The 16,525-nt window shown below is 42.3% G+C and overlaps 2 protein-coding genes across 2 annotated transcripts; one reads left to right on the top strand and one right to left on the bottom strand.

Annotated features, from left to right (window-relative positions):
- Positions 1–2,218: 2,218 nt before the first annotated feature.
- LOC107304118 lies at positions 2,219–2,789 on the top strand. Its single transcript, XM_015836501.1, has 2 exons — positions 2,219–2,398; positions 2,529–2,789. Exons 1-2 carry the CDS (start codon positions 2,219–2,221, stop codon positions 2,787–2,789), a joined length of 441 nt encoding a protein of 146 aa, XP_015691987.1.
- Positions 2,790–8,223: 5,434 nt separating this feature from the next.
- LOC102715752 (14 kDa proline-rich protein DC2.15-like) lies at positions 8,224–9,992 on the bottom strand. The gene is made up of 3 exons (XM_006652560.2): positions 9,526–9,992; positions 8,729–8,928; positions 8,224–8,654 (listed from the first exon to the last, which is right to left on the bottom strand). The coding sequence occupies exons 1-3, from the start codon at positions 9,915–9,917 to the stop codon at positions 8,614–8,616; spliced, it is 633 nt and encodes a 210-aa protein (XP_006652623.1). The 5' UTR covers positions 9,918–9,992; the 3' UTR covers positions 8,224–8,613.
- Positions 9,993–16,525: the final 6,533 nt, after the last annotated feature.

The following is a 16,525-nucleotide window of genomic DNA, read 5'->3' as shown; positions in this document are numbered from 1 at the left end:
GTGGTGCCGTGGTGGTACGTTCGATTTCTCTACTCTCTACCGCGCTGCCATGGTCCATAATAGATGCGTGCAACATAAAAAAGACTAGAAAGCGTACTCCTTCCCTCTCGCCATCCCTTCCCCATCTCTGCTTAGCTTTTGACTTTTAACTCTACCCTAAAATATCAAGAGTTTCAAGTGTTAGTGTTTCTTCCAAACACCAAGGTGAAAAATGTAGGAATAAACAAAATAGAATTTTGATATGATTATAACTGCAAAACAAACATGGGGGAAATATTGTTTGAATAGACCGCAAGAAAAACATACAAAACAGATGTAGGAGAAATAGATGTACTCAAATGAATTTTTTTCGAGAGATTAAGAAAGGTTTTACGTCGTCCTCAGGAGGAAACCAAAAGAAAGAGCTGAAACATAATAGAGAGAATCGGTTGCTTCCGTGAATAGTCATTAAAAGAAAATCCAGACACCGTCCGTTTGGTACCAATTAGTTAATTACACTACAAACCGAGATAAACCATGGACATTGAGATGGTCACATGCTTGGAGTATTTCACACAAAATAAATCCCTGAATACAGAGATAGCAGGAACCATAAAACATTCAGCACTTAAACTGACGTAAATGAGCAGAGGCGACAAAACCTTATTTCCGATCACGGAAGCTACAGCCAGCAGGCCACGAAGGCGTCAATTCAATCATAATGGGCATACCGGGACGATACTACTACTACCAGCCTGGTCTAACCGGCTGGGCCTCTCTCGGCCCAGAAACTTGGCCGTTCGCTCATCGAGTACTTCAAATGCCCCAAATATGTCGTCCGGGTTTAGATATTCTATCCCGAAGCCTGGAAACTATGAAAAACCTAAAAAAGTCCGGGATCAGACCGGGGCTTTGTTTTTCTCTTAAATCATGGACTCGGGCTTGGGGCTTTTTCCAGGCCTGATTCGGGTTTTATATAGGCCAAACCGATTTGCACATGCCCGAATCCATATGGGTATATATATACGTGATACGTGTAGCCGGTAGCGACGGGCGCCCGTACGTGTGTACGCCCGCCGTGGGGACAACGGAGACGGTGGGAACGGGGCGCTGCGGCGGCTTTACCCGACATCTCTCGCACTCGCCACACTCCGCCACGCGAAAACCTCCCTCGCGAACGAAACGCAAATCCCCACGCGCGCGAACTCGTCGCTCTCTCCCCTTCCACGGATCGCATGGCAATATGGCCTGGCGTGCTGCGCCCCCAACACAATGTGCTCCTACCCAGCCTCTTAGCTCCGGGGGCATTTAACTTTTTTCTACTTTTAGAAATGATACATAATATATTTGTCACCTGCTGTTTATGACACATGGATTCTCACGTACTTATGACATGTGGGTCCAATAATAAATATGTTAATGTTATTTTTAAGAGTGATTAATTATTCCCCCAGCTCCGACGGTCTAGAATTGAATCAGATGGGGCCGGTGAACTGAACCGGGTGGCGAATTGGTGGTATCACTGGTAGCAGTGCTCTGCATGCTTCCCGAATTCCGGTCCATTCATGCATGCAATGCTCGTACAGAATTGTACTGGCAGTATGCAGGATTTCTTTCCAAACTTGCATCCTTGCTAGTGGGACTAGCTGGAGACTAGTTTGTGAATTACTACTATGAAAGAAGGAAAGAAGGTGCACCTTTCTGTGTTCAGCAGTAGTTCATCATGTAGTTACAGAGGGGTAAAAGTGAACCAACTTTTCAGCCATCATGAGCAGGCTGGATGAAACATTTGCTTAATTACATCCTTCGGGGCGCTAATCCCCACTTAAAAGTACTGTATAATGAGTGGAGTAAATCACAACTCTTGTCCATTTCCCGGACACATTTAGATATAGGTCTTCTCGGCCTTCTCACCGTTCGTACACAAAAAAACAAAGACAATGTACGTAGCATAGCTTGATGTGTCATAGAACTTGGGAAACAAATACTACTAGTACTGTACCAAGAACAACTTTTAAGAAACCATTGGGCTTAACCCATGCAACTTTCTGCTTGTATATATTCCCAACGGCAACCCCTCCGTGTGGCCCTTCTCTCTTCCTCCTCGCACGCTCGCAGCTCCTTGCAATTGGCTATCACTGCACTACGATCTATACCACCTCATGTCTCCCTTCATATCCACTTCTTCTCGCAGATTATCTCACTAGCTAGCTACTACGTACGCGATCGTGTGCGTGCCATGTCTTGCTTGAGCTCTCCTCTGGCCCCCAAGAGGCAGCTTAAGCTCACCACCGCTGTCACAGCTCTCCTCGTCGTCCTCTTCTTTGCTCTCTTCGTCAGCTCATGCGAGGCGCGTCGCGTTCGTGCCCGTGGCAGGGTTAGCTCGATCAAACCGTCGTCACATCCTACTCCATACAAGGTTGGTGCAGTACGTAGTAAACTGAAGGATCAGTACGTAACTTGGTCTCAGAATCTTAACTGATCTGATCTTAATTTCTTTGGTTATTCTAACTAAGCTTATTCCATGCATGTGTTTCTCACTTGCGTAGGATGCGGCAAGCATGAAGCTTCATGGTTCTGATCCAACAAACCAGCTGAAGAAGGATTTATCAAGTAGCATGGATGGTCACATGGCGGCTAGAGAGGATGCAAAACCGGAGGAGGGGGTGACAATGGCATCACCAGGTGCCGTTCAGACTTCGATTGCCGTTAGGGTTTCGAAGCGGCTCTCTCATCAGCAGCGAAGGGAGGACACAGCGTTTCATCTGGATTACGCTGGCCCTAGAACCCATCCCCCCTCTCACAACTGACGAGTATGTCGTTTTGTGGCATTCTCTGTGTCTAGCTACCTGATGATCTTACTAATATGCAACTGAAGTGATCTATGTATATGAGTGTTCAAGCTAGCCCTAATTCTGGTGCAGGCTCAGGTCTCGCTCCCGGCTCCCTATGTGTTTGCGGATCTTGCTTATTGGTTCTTATTTCCAATTTTCTAATTAATGCTGCTATACACAAATTAATTGTAGAATAGTACTGTAGAAAGCTCTCTGCAGTCTAGAAATTGTGCTTGCACCTTTGATAGCTGTGTGGGAACTATAAATTGATCTAGATGAGTTCTGATTATATGCAAAATAATATAGAAAAAAATAATCTTTTGTATGCATCCTACACATTAATAAGATTTGCCAGTAATAGATCTCTTCAGCAGTTCTTATTTTTTGTTATTATATCCAGCTACAATTCTAGTATGTACACACACCATACCAGTTATTATTGTAGCCTTATTTCAAATAGCGTATGATCGATGCATGCACATATGCAATTCAATAAGACAATCCTGATATGAAATATAGCATTTTCATCTCATGCTTTATATATTCCGGGCGACATAATTGTTCGGCCCATTCCAGCAATCATGGGGTTTATTTAGTAGCTTCATCCCATGGGCCCTTGGCTGTTTTGGGGTAAAGAATACTAAAAAAAATTACTCATGCACTGTCACGCTACAAATTTGTAAACTGAAACAAAAAGCTAAATAGCTACTAATTTGGATTGGGAAATGGGAATTAGCTATGATGCATACGTAGCACTGTAGCTAGATCGATATATAGGTACGTAGGGAGATGAGACAACGTGACATGTGAATTCATGCCCAATGTATGCGCTCGATCAATGATGTGATGCTGGTGTTTATTACGTACATGTGTGTACGTAACTGAGGCCGGAAAGAGCATGAATTCGAGTAGGGGCCAAGCCGGCGACATATTACAGTACTCTTACAGACAAAATCACGCCGCCAGAACGCTGGTGGGAATGGTCATCAATGCTGCAGTTATCAGTTGAACATCGGCTCTAACTTTTGCCGAATTCTCACGTTGACCTCTCACACGTGGAGCAGCGGTGTACGTTGGGAACAAACCTCTCGTTGATCAGCCTCATCCTAGCCGAGATTTCCGGCCGTGCATGGCAATATGGCATGCATGCTTTGTATCCTGCATTTTGCAGTGCTTACCTGGGAGTGCTGTGTGCACTTTGTTCAATCCACTGGCTACTCTTCTTGACTTCTTGGCATCGAAAGAAAACTCGGTTGGCCCCTAGGCAGCATCGATCCATACAACGAGCACTAAGTGAGGTAGCCACAAATCCAACACCCTGCAAGACAGCGAGCGAGTCTTCACAAGAGCACACTGTTGGCCTCGTGCAAAACTCGCCATCGAACCTGGTAATCTTGGGTTGGAACTTGCTTCAAGTGAACACAACAGTACGTACCCATGCACGCCGAGCTTGTTCCTCCTGAGCATGCTCTCCGCAAGTCACGGTGCCCTGCTTGACGCCCCTGTGTCGTCGTGGGACTAAAGAATGCACACGCTTCAAATCCCCAAGCTCAGTACTACTACTACTACTATCCCAGTTTAACATCTTAGGAAGATTGTATTTTCAGTTCTGCACCAGAAGCAAGCAAGCACAACTACAACTACTATAATACCACTACTCTGCTTGTCAGCCAAAGAAAACACAACTACATGCTCTCCATGGAAAATCGTCGTTGACCTGACAAAAGCGTGCAGAAACGAGCTTCGGTTTCTGCAACAACCAAGCAGAGAGCGGTAGTTCTAGTTAAAAGTTGTGAACCCGAGATCCATGTGCATCGGGGGCACAGGCCACAGTGCCACACACGAGTCCAATATTGTGTCAAGTATCTCAATATATCCTCCCAAGAATGTCCCCCCCTCCACCTCAATCTTGCCAACAGCCGGCTAGAAAATTAAGGCAATTGCGATGGGCAGGAGCAACTGGCTGCTTCAGAAAAGACAGACATCCCAACCCAAGATCCAAGCAAAACACAATGCCGGTGCACCTCGCACTCGCAGGCCCGTCGATCAGGGCCGGGCTCCAGCGTGCCGTCGGAGGGGGCAGAGGAACTCTTCTTGCTCTGTTCGAAGCTTTCCCCGGCGTCGTAGGTGTATGTAAAGCGAAACGCCCGGCCCGGGCAGGGCCGTAGGAAGGGGGAACACCGGTAGAGTTTGGGAATCCGCGTACGTAAAGGTCTTGATGTCACCGCGGCGAGGGGATCGTCGTCGACGGTGTGCGAGAGGGGGGCTCCACGCATAGCGGCATAGGCCGTATGTAGAGCACGGGGGAGGCGTGCGTACGTCACCAGTGGTATGTAAAATCACCCGCCTGGCTGCCTCTAAGAAGAGATTTGTTCTAGTCCAACGAAAAATATCTCGAGGTATCGGTACTTTATATTACCAAATTGTTTCTGATCGTTAAATCTAACCATACCAATCCTACTCAGTTAGATCCAATAGTAAAAAAAAATTTAGTATCATGAAATACCGATATCTTGATATATTTTTTGTTAGACAGAAACAAATCTCATGTAAAAATCCGGTTTTTTTTCAAGCGAACACATATGTCTGGTTGCAATTTTTTTCTAGAAAATATAAAAGAAAAGGAGAAATAGAAACGCTAGTCGATAGTCCCAGGCCATCACCACTGAATCACGGGGTCGTCGGTGTTGGTGTCGGACATGACCGTCGTGAGGCCGTCGACGCTAGATCGGGCCACGTCTCCCTTGTATCAACGTGGGCCAATCCCAGTCACGGGGAAGAAACTTTCTTGTGCTTGTGGGCGCCCACAGACTCGATACCTCAATTCTCTCAAAATGGCACACCAAAATATATTGTAACTGTGCGACATAAGCTTATGGAAATTCATAACTAATGAATTAGGAGGAACACAGTATGGCGTATATATACCGAGGGGAATCGGGAGCTTGTAGCACATTTGTCGGATGGCCGCTTCTTTTAGGCATGCAGGAGCATCATATCAATATTAAAAAAAAAAGTAGCCATATGCTACAAAGATTAATTCACTGTGGAGTGATCGTTTGAACTTTATTGACACTTATATAATAGTTTTATCTGTAAATTATTTTTCGTTTGTAAAAACGTGTTTTCGCTTATTTCTTCAAAAAGTGAAACGATAGGAGCCAATATATTTGCATTTGGCATATTTACAAAGAAAAAATTATAACTAAAATTTTTACATGGTATACTTATTGATTCAAAAACCAAGACTGAAAAATAAACTTCGGTGAAGAAAACCATCAAAATTAAATCTAAGTTTAAAATTAAAAATTAAAATTTTGTCTTATAAGTATCCATAGAAACGAAAAGAAGGTATGCATAAACACATACCAGGTAGTATCAGTCAAATGCATTATGAGTAGGTTAGTTGTTGGGTCATGGGTCCTGCCAAGTTTGTCGCAGATGTTACCAGGTGTTCGAGCAAACCACGTGAGCTTATCAGATGGAGAAACGTCTGCTTAACTCGTTACCTTCTAAATTTAAGATGTTATTAATAAATGTCTAAACCTAAAAAATATCATTGACATATAAAACGTCATTGTATAAATGATTTTGTCGGAGAAATGATATCGTCATTTAGGTTTTATTCATTTTTATTGTTAAATATGTTGTTCATATTATATCACTTAACAGAGAAACATTGACGGAAACCGAACGACAATGATATTTTTTTAGACAAATTCGGTTATACGATAATATTTTGTAGAAGTCGTCACTAGTCGACGGTATTTCATAGAATTAGTGTTTGTCAATGGAATTTGTTAAATTTTCCCTAATTTGACAGTCGGTGATATGGCAAGTTGGCAACTCAGGGTCCCAGCTTTCCTCCTTTAATAGCTTGCGATTTGTTTCTTCCGTTACCATGTGGAGTACAAAACTTTGATGATTAAATGATGCATAAATAATGTGTTCTTCCTATTCAGAAGAATAATGATTCTGATGGTGGTTACCAAACTGTAAGATTCTCCAATGATTGACATTTGAACGAACGTATACTTTCAGCCCACTACTAGCTAGAAATCCCGGTGTCCCCTGCCGTTTAGTCATTTCCCTATACTAATCGACTGTAGTATACATTTTCTGCTTGTATACAGTATTTATAGTACATTTAATGCAGAAATAAATACTATTTCTGTTTCATGATACAAATCTAGACATATACACGACCAATATACATCGATCAAAATTTAGGTATATCGAAATAGCAGGATAATATTATATTGATGACGTACTAGAATATATAATTAGAGTAATTTTACGATCCTTAAGTAGATACTGAGGTACCAAAATTTTAGTGCAAAATTTGGTACCTCGTAGTACTCAGGTACCAAGAGGTATATCTCTTGGTACCTTCTTATGAACTGTAAAATTGCTCATATAATTAATACATACCATTCATGTAAATCATAGTAACATGGGAGCATATATTGATCAATTGTCTGAAAAAGGCCTAGCCCATCGATCAATTTATTAATGACTATGATCACTTTAAGATTCGTGCTAAAGAACTAACCTGATTCAGTCACTGTTGCTGTTCTCCTAACCATAGCAGAAAAGACCGAACAGGACTGATGGTTTGATCGGAAAAAACTGAAACCAGAGGTTTTCACGTTTTGATTCATTTAAAAGACTACATGTATTCAAACCGTTATGACCGCTTGAACCAACCGGTTTCCTTATAAACAGGAAACAAACCAGCCTGGTTGGACCGGATAGGCACATGGGAGGACTCGATCCTTCGGTGTGTGCTTAATTTAGGAGTCTTGGCTTCTAACAATCCTACCTTACAGTGTCTTTGCTAAAGAATAAACATACATTATATATAAACTTATTGAACCACGGTTTGACCGCCGGACCATTGAACCGAGAGGTGACTGGATCATTTATTAGTCCAACGTTTTTTACTATACTCCCAACGCAGCAACACTTGTGGTGCAACGCAGGCAGCAAGGGCTCGTTGGCATTGGCATTGGTCAGTCCCTCCTTGGTCCCCACCTCTCCCCACCCTCATTCGAACTCCTTCCTCATCTCCATTAGATTTGCTTCACCACCGTCATCCTCATCAATTCCGGCACCAACTTCTCCACCCTAGCGTGCTAGCTCCTAGCTCACCAACTGATGGCAACGGTATTGCCTGATCTTTCGTCGGGATTTGATAACTCTATTGAATTGGATGGAGATGAGACACATGTTGATCTAGCTTCTGATCTACATGATCCAAACCGGCAATCGCAACACCACGTCTCGTTTGGTTATTAATCGTGCATTGCCCAGTTGACCTTGCTAAGCAAGCTAATCCCTACTTACGAATCGAAGAACACAAGAACTTAGAAAATTGTAACTCAATTATAGATGAATGATTAATCTCTTGAAGTTGGGGTTCCACAGTTGACCTATCGGTGAAACTGCAACGGCGGAAATAATCTAAGTAAAACCTAACCTAACTCAATGACGTCTACTGGCCAAGGACCCTTGAACGTGTCCCTGTTAGACTCCAACTCGGTACACGATCCAAAGGCCCAAAAGATGGCGATGCAGCGCCCTGTCAAAATCTGAACGACATCTTATTTTGACGGTCGTTAATATAGAAAGAATCTCGACGTGAGACTAAATCGGTTGAAAATGTCATAGGTAGAATGTCAAAACGGAGTCTGAATGAGACCCGGGCGACCGTTTTAGTGTTGGTTGCCCTAGACTCTGAGATGGACTTGAGCGTGAATTAAATCGAGCCCCCAACTAGATGTCGGCCTTTGTTCACCTCCTAGCCCATCTTCAAGCGTTTCATGGTCCTCTCCTTGATTCCTAAGCATAATAAAAGTATTAGGTAACAATCTATTTTGAAAAATACACGGCTAAATGCTTAAGAATGAGCTCACCTATAAATTCAATTCCGTGCACGAGCTCGATTAATTGGACCTTGCATAACATCACGAGGATCCTGGTGTATATCCATAGGAGTGATGCCCTCATCACCAGCAATAGAAAGCCAGCAACCGTGCCAGCGCGCCCCGCCCTATCAGTCTCTTCCCTCTCATTTCTTCTCCATCCTTGACGGCTTGACCCCTCCCAGCCTCCCCTGATCCAAGGTTGAAGATATATAACACCTTGGACGTTTGATTGTGATGCTATGGCTAGATCGATTGATGGAGTCCAATTTCCAGGCAATTGATAGGAAAGTTACAATAACATTGTTTTGTTTTCTTAAAAAATAAATCTCATGAAACTCAAGTGCTACCGAATCAATGATAAATTAAAGCAACATAATCGTCTAAATGAAACGGAGCTCATGAAAGCGACAGTACAAGAATATTACCTGAGATGCCTTTATTGAATTTGCTCCCAAAGACAGGACGATAACGAGTGAATATATTAACGAATCACAAGTTTCAAATTCGTGCTATAAATTACATATACACGATTAATGACTCCAACAGATTACAACCTTTGAAAAACAAATGATCAAACCAATAGCAAATTTGCCAAACAAGACGAACCAACAAGTGCATGTACTCGATCGTCTGGAACGGTTCTACTAGTTTGCAGAACCGCAGTGGAACGTGTGGGACAAAAGAATTGCTAGCTATGCATGCATGCAATTGCACAGGCGGCGGCGGCGGCGGCAATGCATCAGGTTTAATTCGTTTAAGCGCAGGTGTAGCCACTGGGGACGCACTTGCCACAGTAGTTGACGAGGAGGCTCAGCTTCACCGGGATGTTGACGACGATGCCGAGCACGTTGGCCTTGAGCGCCGTGCAGAGGCAGACGGCGGCCTCGAGGTCGGCGAGGCCGTCGATGAGGCTGCAGCACGGCTCGGCCGGCACCTGGCCGACCTCGCCGCTGATGGCGCCCAGCACGTCGGCGCATGCGCCGAACTTGAGCGTGTTCACGGGGCACTTGCCGTGGGACGACGGAGTCGGGGTCGGGGTTGGAGGCGGCGGCGGCGGCGGCAGGGCCGGGGGCGTGGGGGTCGGGCATTTGCCGCATGCGCAGCCGCAGGCATTGGCCGTCGTGAAGAAGAGGAGGTTGATGCCCAAGAGAAGAACGAGGACCTTCCCGGATGCCATGGCTCTTATCCTTAATTAAGGGTATATATGGCTATATGCTAAGGTATCTGATGAGATAGCTAGAGCTTGGAAGAGATGGGGTGGTCTAGAGAGGGGGCTATGTGCATGTATTTATAGAAGGATAGCCCCCTGTATACCCTAATCCCTCTCCACTGTGGTTACTGTGTTTGTGTCTACATATTTAGCTAACTTGTTCATTGAATTATGGTTGCATTAATTGCTTGTATCTCCTATTTGTTTGAAGGATCATCCATTGGTTCGAAAAAACCAAATAACATATTTACAAATAAAAAATAATTTTTAAATACAATTCGTATATATGTTCTTAGATATATAGTATAAAGTAAAGACTAAAAAATAAACAACAGCAAAAATTTTCAAAATCAACTCTAAATTTAAGGTTAAAATTCAAAATTTGACTTATAAGCATAAGCATAAATAAAACGCTGAGGCTACTAGATTTTTAGGTAGATATAAATAGTAGTTAGTATATACAACTTAAGAATATGTCAAAATTGGAGGATTCAAGTTAGAGATTTGGCAAACATGATAAATTATATATATCTACATATTAATAATTAAGAGCTATGCACATTTACATTCTTTAAAGAGTAATTGCACTTCATGTGTTGTATATATTCATTTTGGATCACATTTAAATATATCTTTTTTTTTACTTTGGACTGTGTAAATTCACCATTGTCATGGTTTGGATCACCTTGAACAATTTTTGAATACACATCAATTACCTCGTAAACATATCAGCACGGTATACCGGTGAACTCATATCTACGTGTAGTACATATATTTGCTGAAAGGGGTTAGACATGGCTATAAAAATTATTTGGAATGGTCCAAACCATAAATGTACGTGGCAAATGTACCTTGTCCAAAGTAGAAAAGATAGATTTAAGAAGGATAAAATGTGAAACTTAGATAATAAAAGATGGTCCAAAGTGAAATTTGCGCTTCTTTAAATACATAGTGTGTCCTGCTGTGTTGTTTGACAAATTAAACATAGCTTTCTAGACTAGAGTATCTACGTAGCATCAAAGGCTTGAGGTATTTGCACATATAGCATATTATCATGTATTGGACATTTGGACGATACACATGACCACCTCTACCCAAATCTTACGCTACTTAATTATGGCAGCTGCAAAATGATTAACAGACAAACACACCCATTGTGTCTAGCATTAGTTTAATCTGCAAACTACACTATAATGATCGGAAAATCTTACATTTTGACAATAACTTCAAAAATTAGCTTTACCCGCACATTTTACACTACTATATTAATCACTATACAATCGTTATACTAGTGTACTTCAGCACTGGTCACAGCGGCCATACGGGAGATGGTTTTGTGTCCCTTAATTAATAGGATATCCCTTGTTTTGTATGTTATTTAAATAGCTATAAAAATTAATAAGATAGATCAATATGACAATATGTAATATATCACTTAACAGAACTTTAAATTAAATTTATACAAGTTTTTTTTTGAAAAAAAATATGACTCTAAATATTGTGCATACTATTTGAATGCATACTTGTATGTTATTTGAATGCATATTTTAATAAACTTATATGGCTGTTGAGTTATATATCACACATTGATCTATATTGTGAATTTCTGTAGAGTAAATTTCACTTTGGGCCAGGCCACTATTTATCATCCAAGTTTTGCTCAGGTCACCTTTATAGTACTCATCTTTTCACTTTAGGCCGAGTAAGTTTGTTTTCGCGGTTTGAGTTACTTACCCTAATGATTTTTCTCATACACAGCAACAACCTCAAATACGTTGGATTTGGTCCAGTAGTAAACTCTTATATATGTGAATTTCATATATCTATACCGAAATGGAGATTAAATATAGGGAGACAAATTGTTAAGGCATCCAAACCGTAATAATGATAAAATTATCCTGTTCAAAGTTAAAAAAGATAGATTTAAGGATGATCCAGTGTAAAAATCATGTAATACAAGATGACCCAATTAAAGTGTACTTTACTATTTTTATATTTTTATAACTATTAAGATCATAAGGAGAAAAGATATGATACCTACTTAAGGATGCATTTACTTTTGATGCTCTAAAAAAAGTACAGACGCATAAGTAAAGCATGTCATTCCGCACTTCCCAACATTTCTGAACAATTCGACGAAGCACGCATTGCAATCAAATTGAAACCTTTCTAATTTGTAGTATAGAGAGAGAGAAAATGATACCGCCTTTTTTTTTTTGGCAAATGATACGGCCTATAGCTAGGCACAAGAAGCCATGTGGAAGTGCCAGCTGGCAGGTGAGAGGTTGGCTTGCATTGGGAGCTTAGCCAGCGGCCCGCGGCGGCCGTCTCTGGAGCACACACACGTCAGCATCATCGCCAGCTCGGCCTCGGGCGAGCGCTGGTCACCACAGAAGTGCTCGCGCACCGTGGACCGAAAGCGAAGTGTCAGTCGCGCGCGAGCTCACGGGCTGCACAGTAGCAGTGCTACCGTGTGGAAGAGGAACTCTCTATTCTCTAGATATCGGCCGGTGATCAGGTATGCACAGCACTCTTGGTCCAGGTGGACGAAACTCTCGGTTTGGCTTTTGCTGCCAGCTTGCCATGGGTCAGGCTGCACCCACGTTAGCCTAGCTATATACGGTATTTTTTTGTGACGAGTAGTCTCTTGACCCGTTATTGGGTAGAATTTGCTCAAGCAGTCAAGCTTTTTTTTTTTTTAAACCAAAGCCAGCTGACGCTGGTGCTATATTAAGAAGAGAAGAGAAGCATGTTTAAATACAAGATCTTATACAAGCCGTGCACACTGTTTGCATGCCCACCCCTTTACATCGATTTTAAGGTCCTGTTTTTGCTAGATATTTTGCTCCACAGGCCTTCCATACATTTATCTTTTTCATGATCCGTGTTACGATTTCTCCCAACTGTAGCTCCTTTATCTGGAACACTCTCCTGTTACGTTCTGTCCAAATTTTCCAATTAACAAATAGGAATAACGAATTTAGGCCTTTTGCCGAATATTTCCATTTATACAAGATCGTGTTTCCCAGTATTCCAACACATCAGCCATTCCTTCGCTATCAACACCTATTTGGTTCAACTTGGTCATCACCTGTCCCCATATTCATTTGGTTGAGATGCAGTCCTTGAAGAGGTGATTAGTTGTTTCTAAATTTCTGTAGCACATCTGGTAAAAATAACAGTTTGGTCATCCTCTCACTTGTAGCCGGTCCGCGGTCCACATCCTGTTCTGCAGCAGCAGTAGCCACATCATTGTTTTACATTTTGATGGTGCCCAGGATTTCCATATTAGTCGCGCCTGCCTCGTGTATTCTCTGCCTGCGAATTGGGCCATATATGCTGACTTGGCTGAGTACTGGCCATGCACCGAGGTTTTCCAGTGAATGCTGTCTTGTACATTTTCTGTAAAAATCGTATTAATATCTATTCTGTTTTGCAATTGCTCCCAGATGCAGAAATACTCTCCCACCAATTCCGAGTTTAGGTTCTGCGCTATACTGTGCACCCATTTGTCATGTGTCAAAGCTTCTCTCACTGTCAATCGTTTTTCCTTGCAACCCGCGAAAATTTTGGGGGCTATATCCCTGATAGTTGTATGGCCCAACCAGTTGTCCGTCCAAAAGTTTGTTCTTCTGCCATCTCCTATATGCACTTTTGTTAGTGCACTGAAAAGACTCGCATCCGTGCTATCTATTGGCAATTCCATCCCCGTCCAAGGTTTCTCTTGGTCTGTCCATTTGTACCATTGCCAACGCAGCCGAAGTGCTCTTGCAAATTTCTCTAGATTGATTATTCCTAATCCCCCAAATTTCTTTGGACAGCACACCTCCTCCCAATTAACCTTGCATTTCCCTCCTGTTAGATCATTGTCGCCCGCCCAAAGAAACTTCCTTCTAATCTTGTCCACGTCCTTTATGAAGTCTTTGGGTGATTTGATCACTGTTAATAGATAAACCGGAATTGATGACAGTACTGAGGCTACTAGCTGTCTTCTCCCAGCTTGCGTTATCCATTTTCCTTTCCAGCCGGCTAGCCTTGCTTTTATTCGATCTTTGACGTGCTGTATGTGTCCCTTTCTGATAGCTCCAGCTAGCAGCGGCAGTCCAAGATACGTCATCGGGAAACTTACTGTCTGCCCGGTGAAATTTTGTAGTATCTCCTGTATGTTCAGGTTTTGGCATTGAATGGTGGTTACCGAACTCTTCTGTAAGTTTACCTTTAAGCCTGTTGCTTGCCCAAAATTTTCCAGGATGTGTAGCAAGTACTGTACATCTTCTTTGTTGGCTTTAGAAAAATCGCTGCATCATCGGCGTACAGGGATATCCTGAATTTTGCCGTCCTTGTTCCAATTGGGGTCAGCCTGCCCTGCTCAGTAGCAATCGCAAGCAGCCTTTGCAGTGGTTCTATAGCTAAAATGAAGAGGTATGGGGATATTGGGTCGCCGTGTCTCAGCCCCCTTCGATGCAGAATAGATTGTCCTTCACATCCATTAACTAGTACCTTAGACGACGATGTTGACAGCAGCTGGGTAATCCAATTTTGCCATCTGGTGCTGAACCCTCTATACTACATCATCTCTAGTAGATATTCCTAGGATACTGAATCGAAAGCCTTTGCTATGTCCAGCTTAAAAAAGAGACTTGGCTTCCTCTGGCTGTGCAGGGTTGTTATGAGGTTCCTGACATAAAGGTAATTATCCTGAATACACCTTCCTTTGATGAATGCGCTTTGAGCGCTCGAAACCAGTTTGTGTATGTGTTTTGATAACCGGAGTGCCAATACTTTGTTATCAGCTTTGCCACCGAATGTATTAGGCTTATTGGCCTGAAGTCCTGAATTGAGTTTGTCTCATTTTTCTTTGGGAGTAGTTTGATGCTTGCCCTGTTGAGGCTTCCTAGATTTCCCACCGCATGGTTGTAAAAACTATGGAACATTTCCATAATGTCCACCTTTATTATTTCCCAGCATGATCTGTAGAAAGCTCCCGTGAAACCATCCGGCCCCGGGGCCTTATCTGTTGGTGAACTCTGGATTGCCTTTAATACTTCCTCCTCTGTGAATCTATCATCCAGGTCTGTTGTTTCGGTTGCTGGTAGTGAAAGTGCCTGCCAATTTAGGCTGCATGTTCTTGACAGTTTTGTGCCTAGTACTGCCTCAAAGTGCCTCAAGCAGTCAAGCTCGCTACATAATATATAGATTCTACTTCAACTCGACTGAGATGTTGATAAGCGCATCACCTTACCCATCCGCACGCATGAACTCACGAATCCACCCCGCGTTGGTGAATATGCCTTTCCGCCATCAGTCCATCACCGTTGTCGTCGAGCTCTCACCTGATCTGCATCGTCGTGAACGAGAGGTAGTTCATGCAGCCGGATCTAATAAGTTCGCAAGAGGAGGGAGAGGCATTGGCGGCCATTAATTGGCTAGATCTGCGTATATACCGCACGCGGTGGCTGGCAAAGGAGAAGTGGAGGTACAACAGTCGACAAGAGGAGGAAAATGAAGACGAGGTCGCACAGCTCCTGGCGGTGGCGACCTCGGTTCTGCAACTCCTAGTCACAACGATGAAGGAGAGAGAGGGGACTGATGTCGCCGCTCATCAGCAAAGCCGTTCAATTAACAACGGGCGGTGCGCCATGTGGTTGGTGAAGACATAGAAGTCTGGTCATCGGTGGCGGCCTCCTCACCGAGATTGAGGGAGAGGGAAAGAGAGACGCTCGGGGAGGGTGGGGTGGGGTTGGTTTTTTAAGATTTTTTAATTGTACCCTCGTAATACTACGAGCATTCAGTATCTAATGAAACGGATTTTATTATACTACATCTAGATTATGTACACCGATAGTTTATATAAGAGAATTTTATAGTGGTAAAATTAGAACTATCAAATATATAATAGTGTATATCATATATCATGTTTAAATTGATAAATATATCTCAACGAAGTTTTAAATAAAATATTTGATATATTTATAAAAATACATAGTACTACACTACAGCCCCGTTTGGATTAGGGCTAGTTAACTAAGCCTCACTTGTTTTCCGCACACACGCTTCCTAAACTGCTAAACATTATATTTTTTAAAAAAATTTCTATAGAAAAATTATTTTTAAAAAATCATATTAATTTATTTTATATTTTTTAATAATTAATAATAATGAATTATGTGCTAATTTATTATTCCGTTTTCCGTAACAACCCATAAGTTAACTTATCCTCTCATCCGAACGGCGGAACGGGGCCTACTACCGCTATCTTTGCCAGGTACAGTAACCTTGCCTTTTTTATGAATTTGAGAGCGTTCGCTGTAAATTTATGTACTTACATTTAAATTATAAAAAAATATGATGACTAAAATGAAAAATATCAAAGGCGGTAGGTTGAGGACAATCATACGAGGATGTACTGGCCTTACGCCCCTGCTTGACTGCACGGCCATCTTGCAATTAAATTATATATTCAGACTCCTTTGCATTGTCAATTTAGATCGATCTCTATAGCCAGTGGTTGTAAAACGGGATGGAACTGGGTTACAGATCTACGAGTACGATTGTACGAAGTATACATGCATATA

Source organism: Oryza brachyantha, chromosome 4 (genome assembly GCF_000231095.2).
Source record: "Oryza brachyantha chromosome 4, ObraRS2, whole genome shotgun sequence".
Taxonomy (NCBI): domain Eukaryota; kingdom Viridiplantae; phylum Streptophyta; class Magnoliopsida; order Poales; family Poaceae; genus Oryza; species Oryza brachyantha.
Note: the sequence above shows the minus strand (reverse complement) of the source record. Positions and strands in the feature narration are given on the sequence as shown.

Excerpts from the sequence above, each read along its gene's own strand:
- LOC102715752 (XM_006652560.2), bottom strand. The coding sequence starts at position 9,917 with ATGGCATCCGGGAAGGTCCTCGTTCTTCTCTTGGGCATCAACCTCCTC. Across the intron at positions 8,929-9,525 it reads CTCGTCAACTACTGTGGCAA|GGGAGGCTGGGAGGGGTCAA; the intron begins GTGCGTCCCCAG and ends ACCTTGGATCAG. Across the intron at positions 8,655-8,728 it reads GCACGGAATTGAATTTATAG|GAATCAAGGAGAGGACCATG; the intron begins GTGAGCTCATTC and ends TATTATGCTTAG.
- LOC107304118 (XM_015836501.1), top strand. The coding sequence starts at position 2,219 with ATGTCTTGCTTGAGCTCTCCTCTGGCCCCCAAGAGGCAGCTTAAGCTC. Across the intron at positions 2,399-2,528 it reads CACATCCTACTCCATACAAG|GATGCGGCAAGCATGAAGCT; the intron begins GTTGGTGCAGTA and ends TCACTTGCGTAG.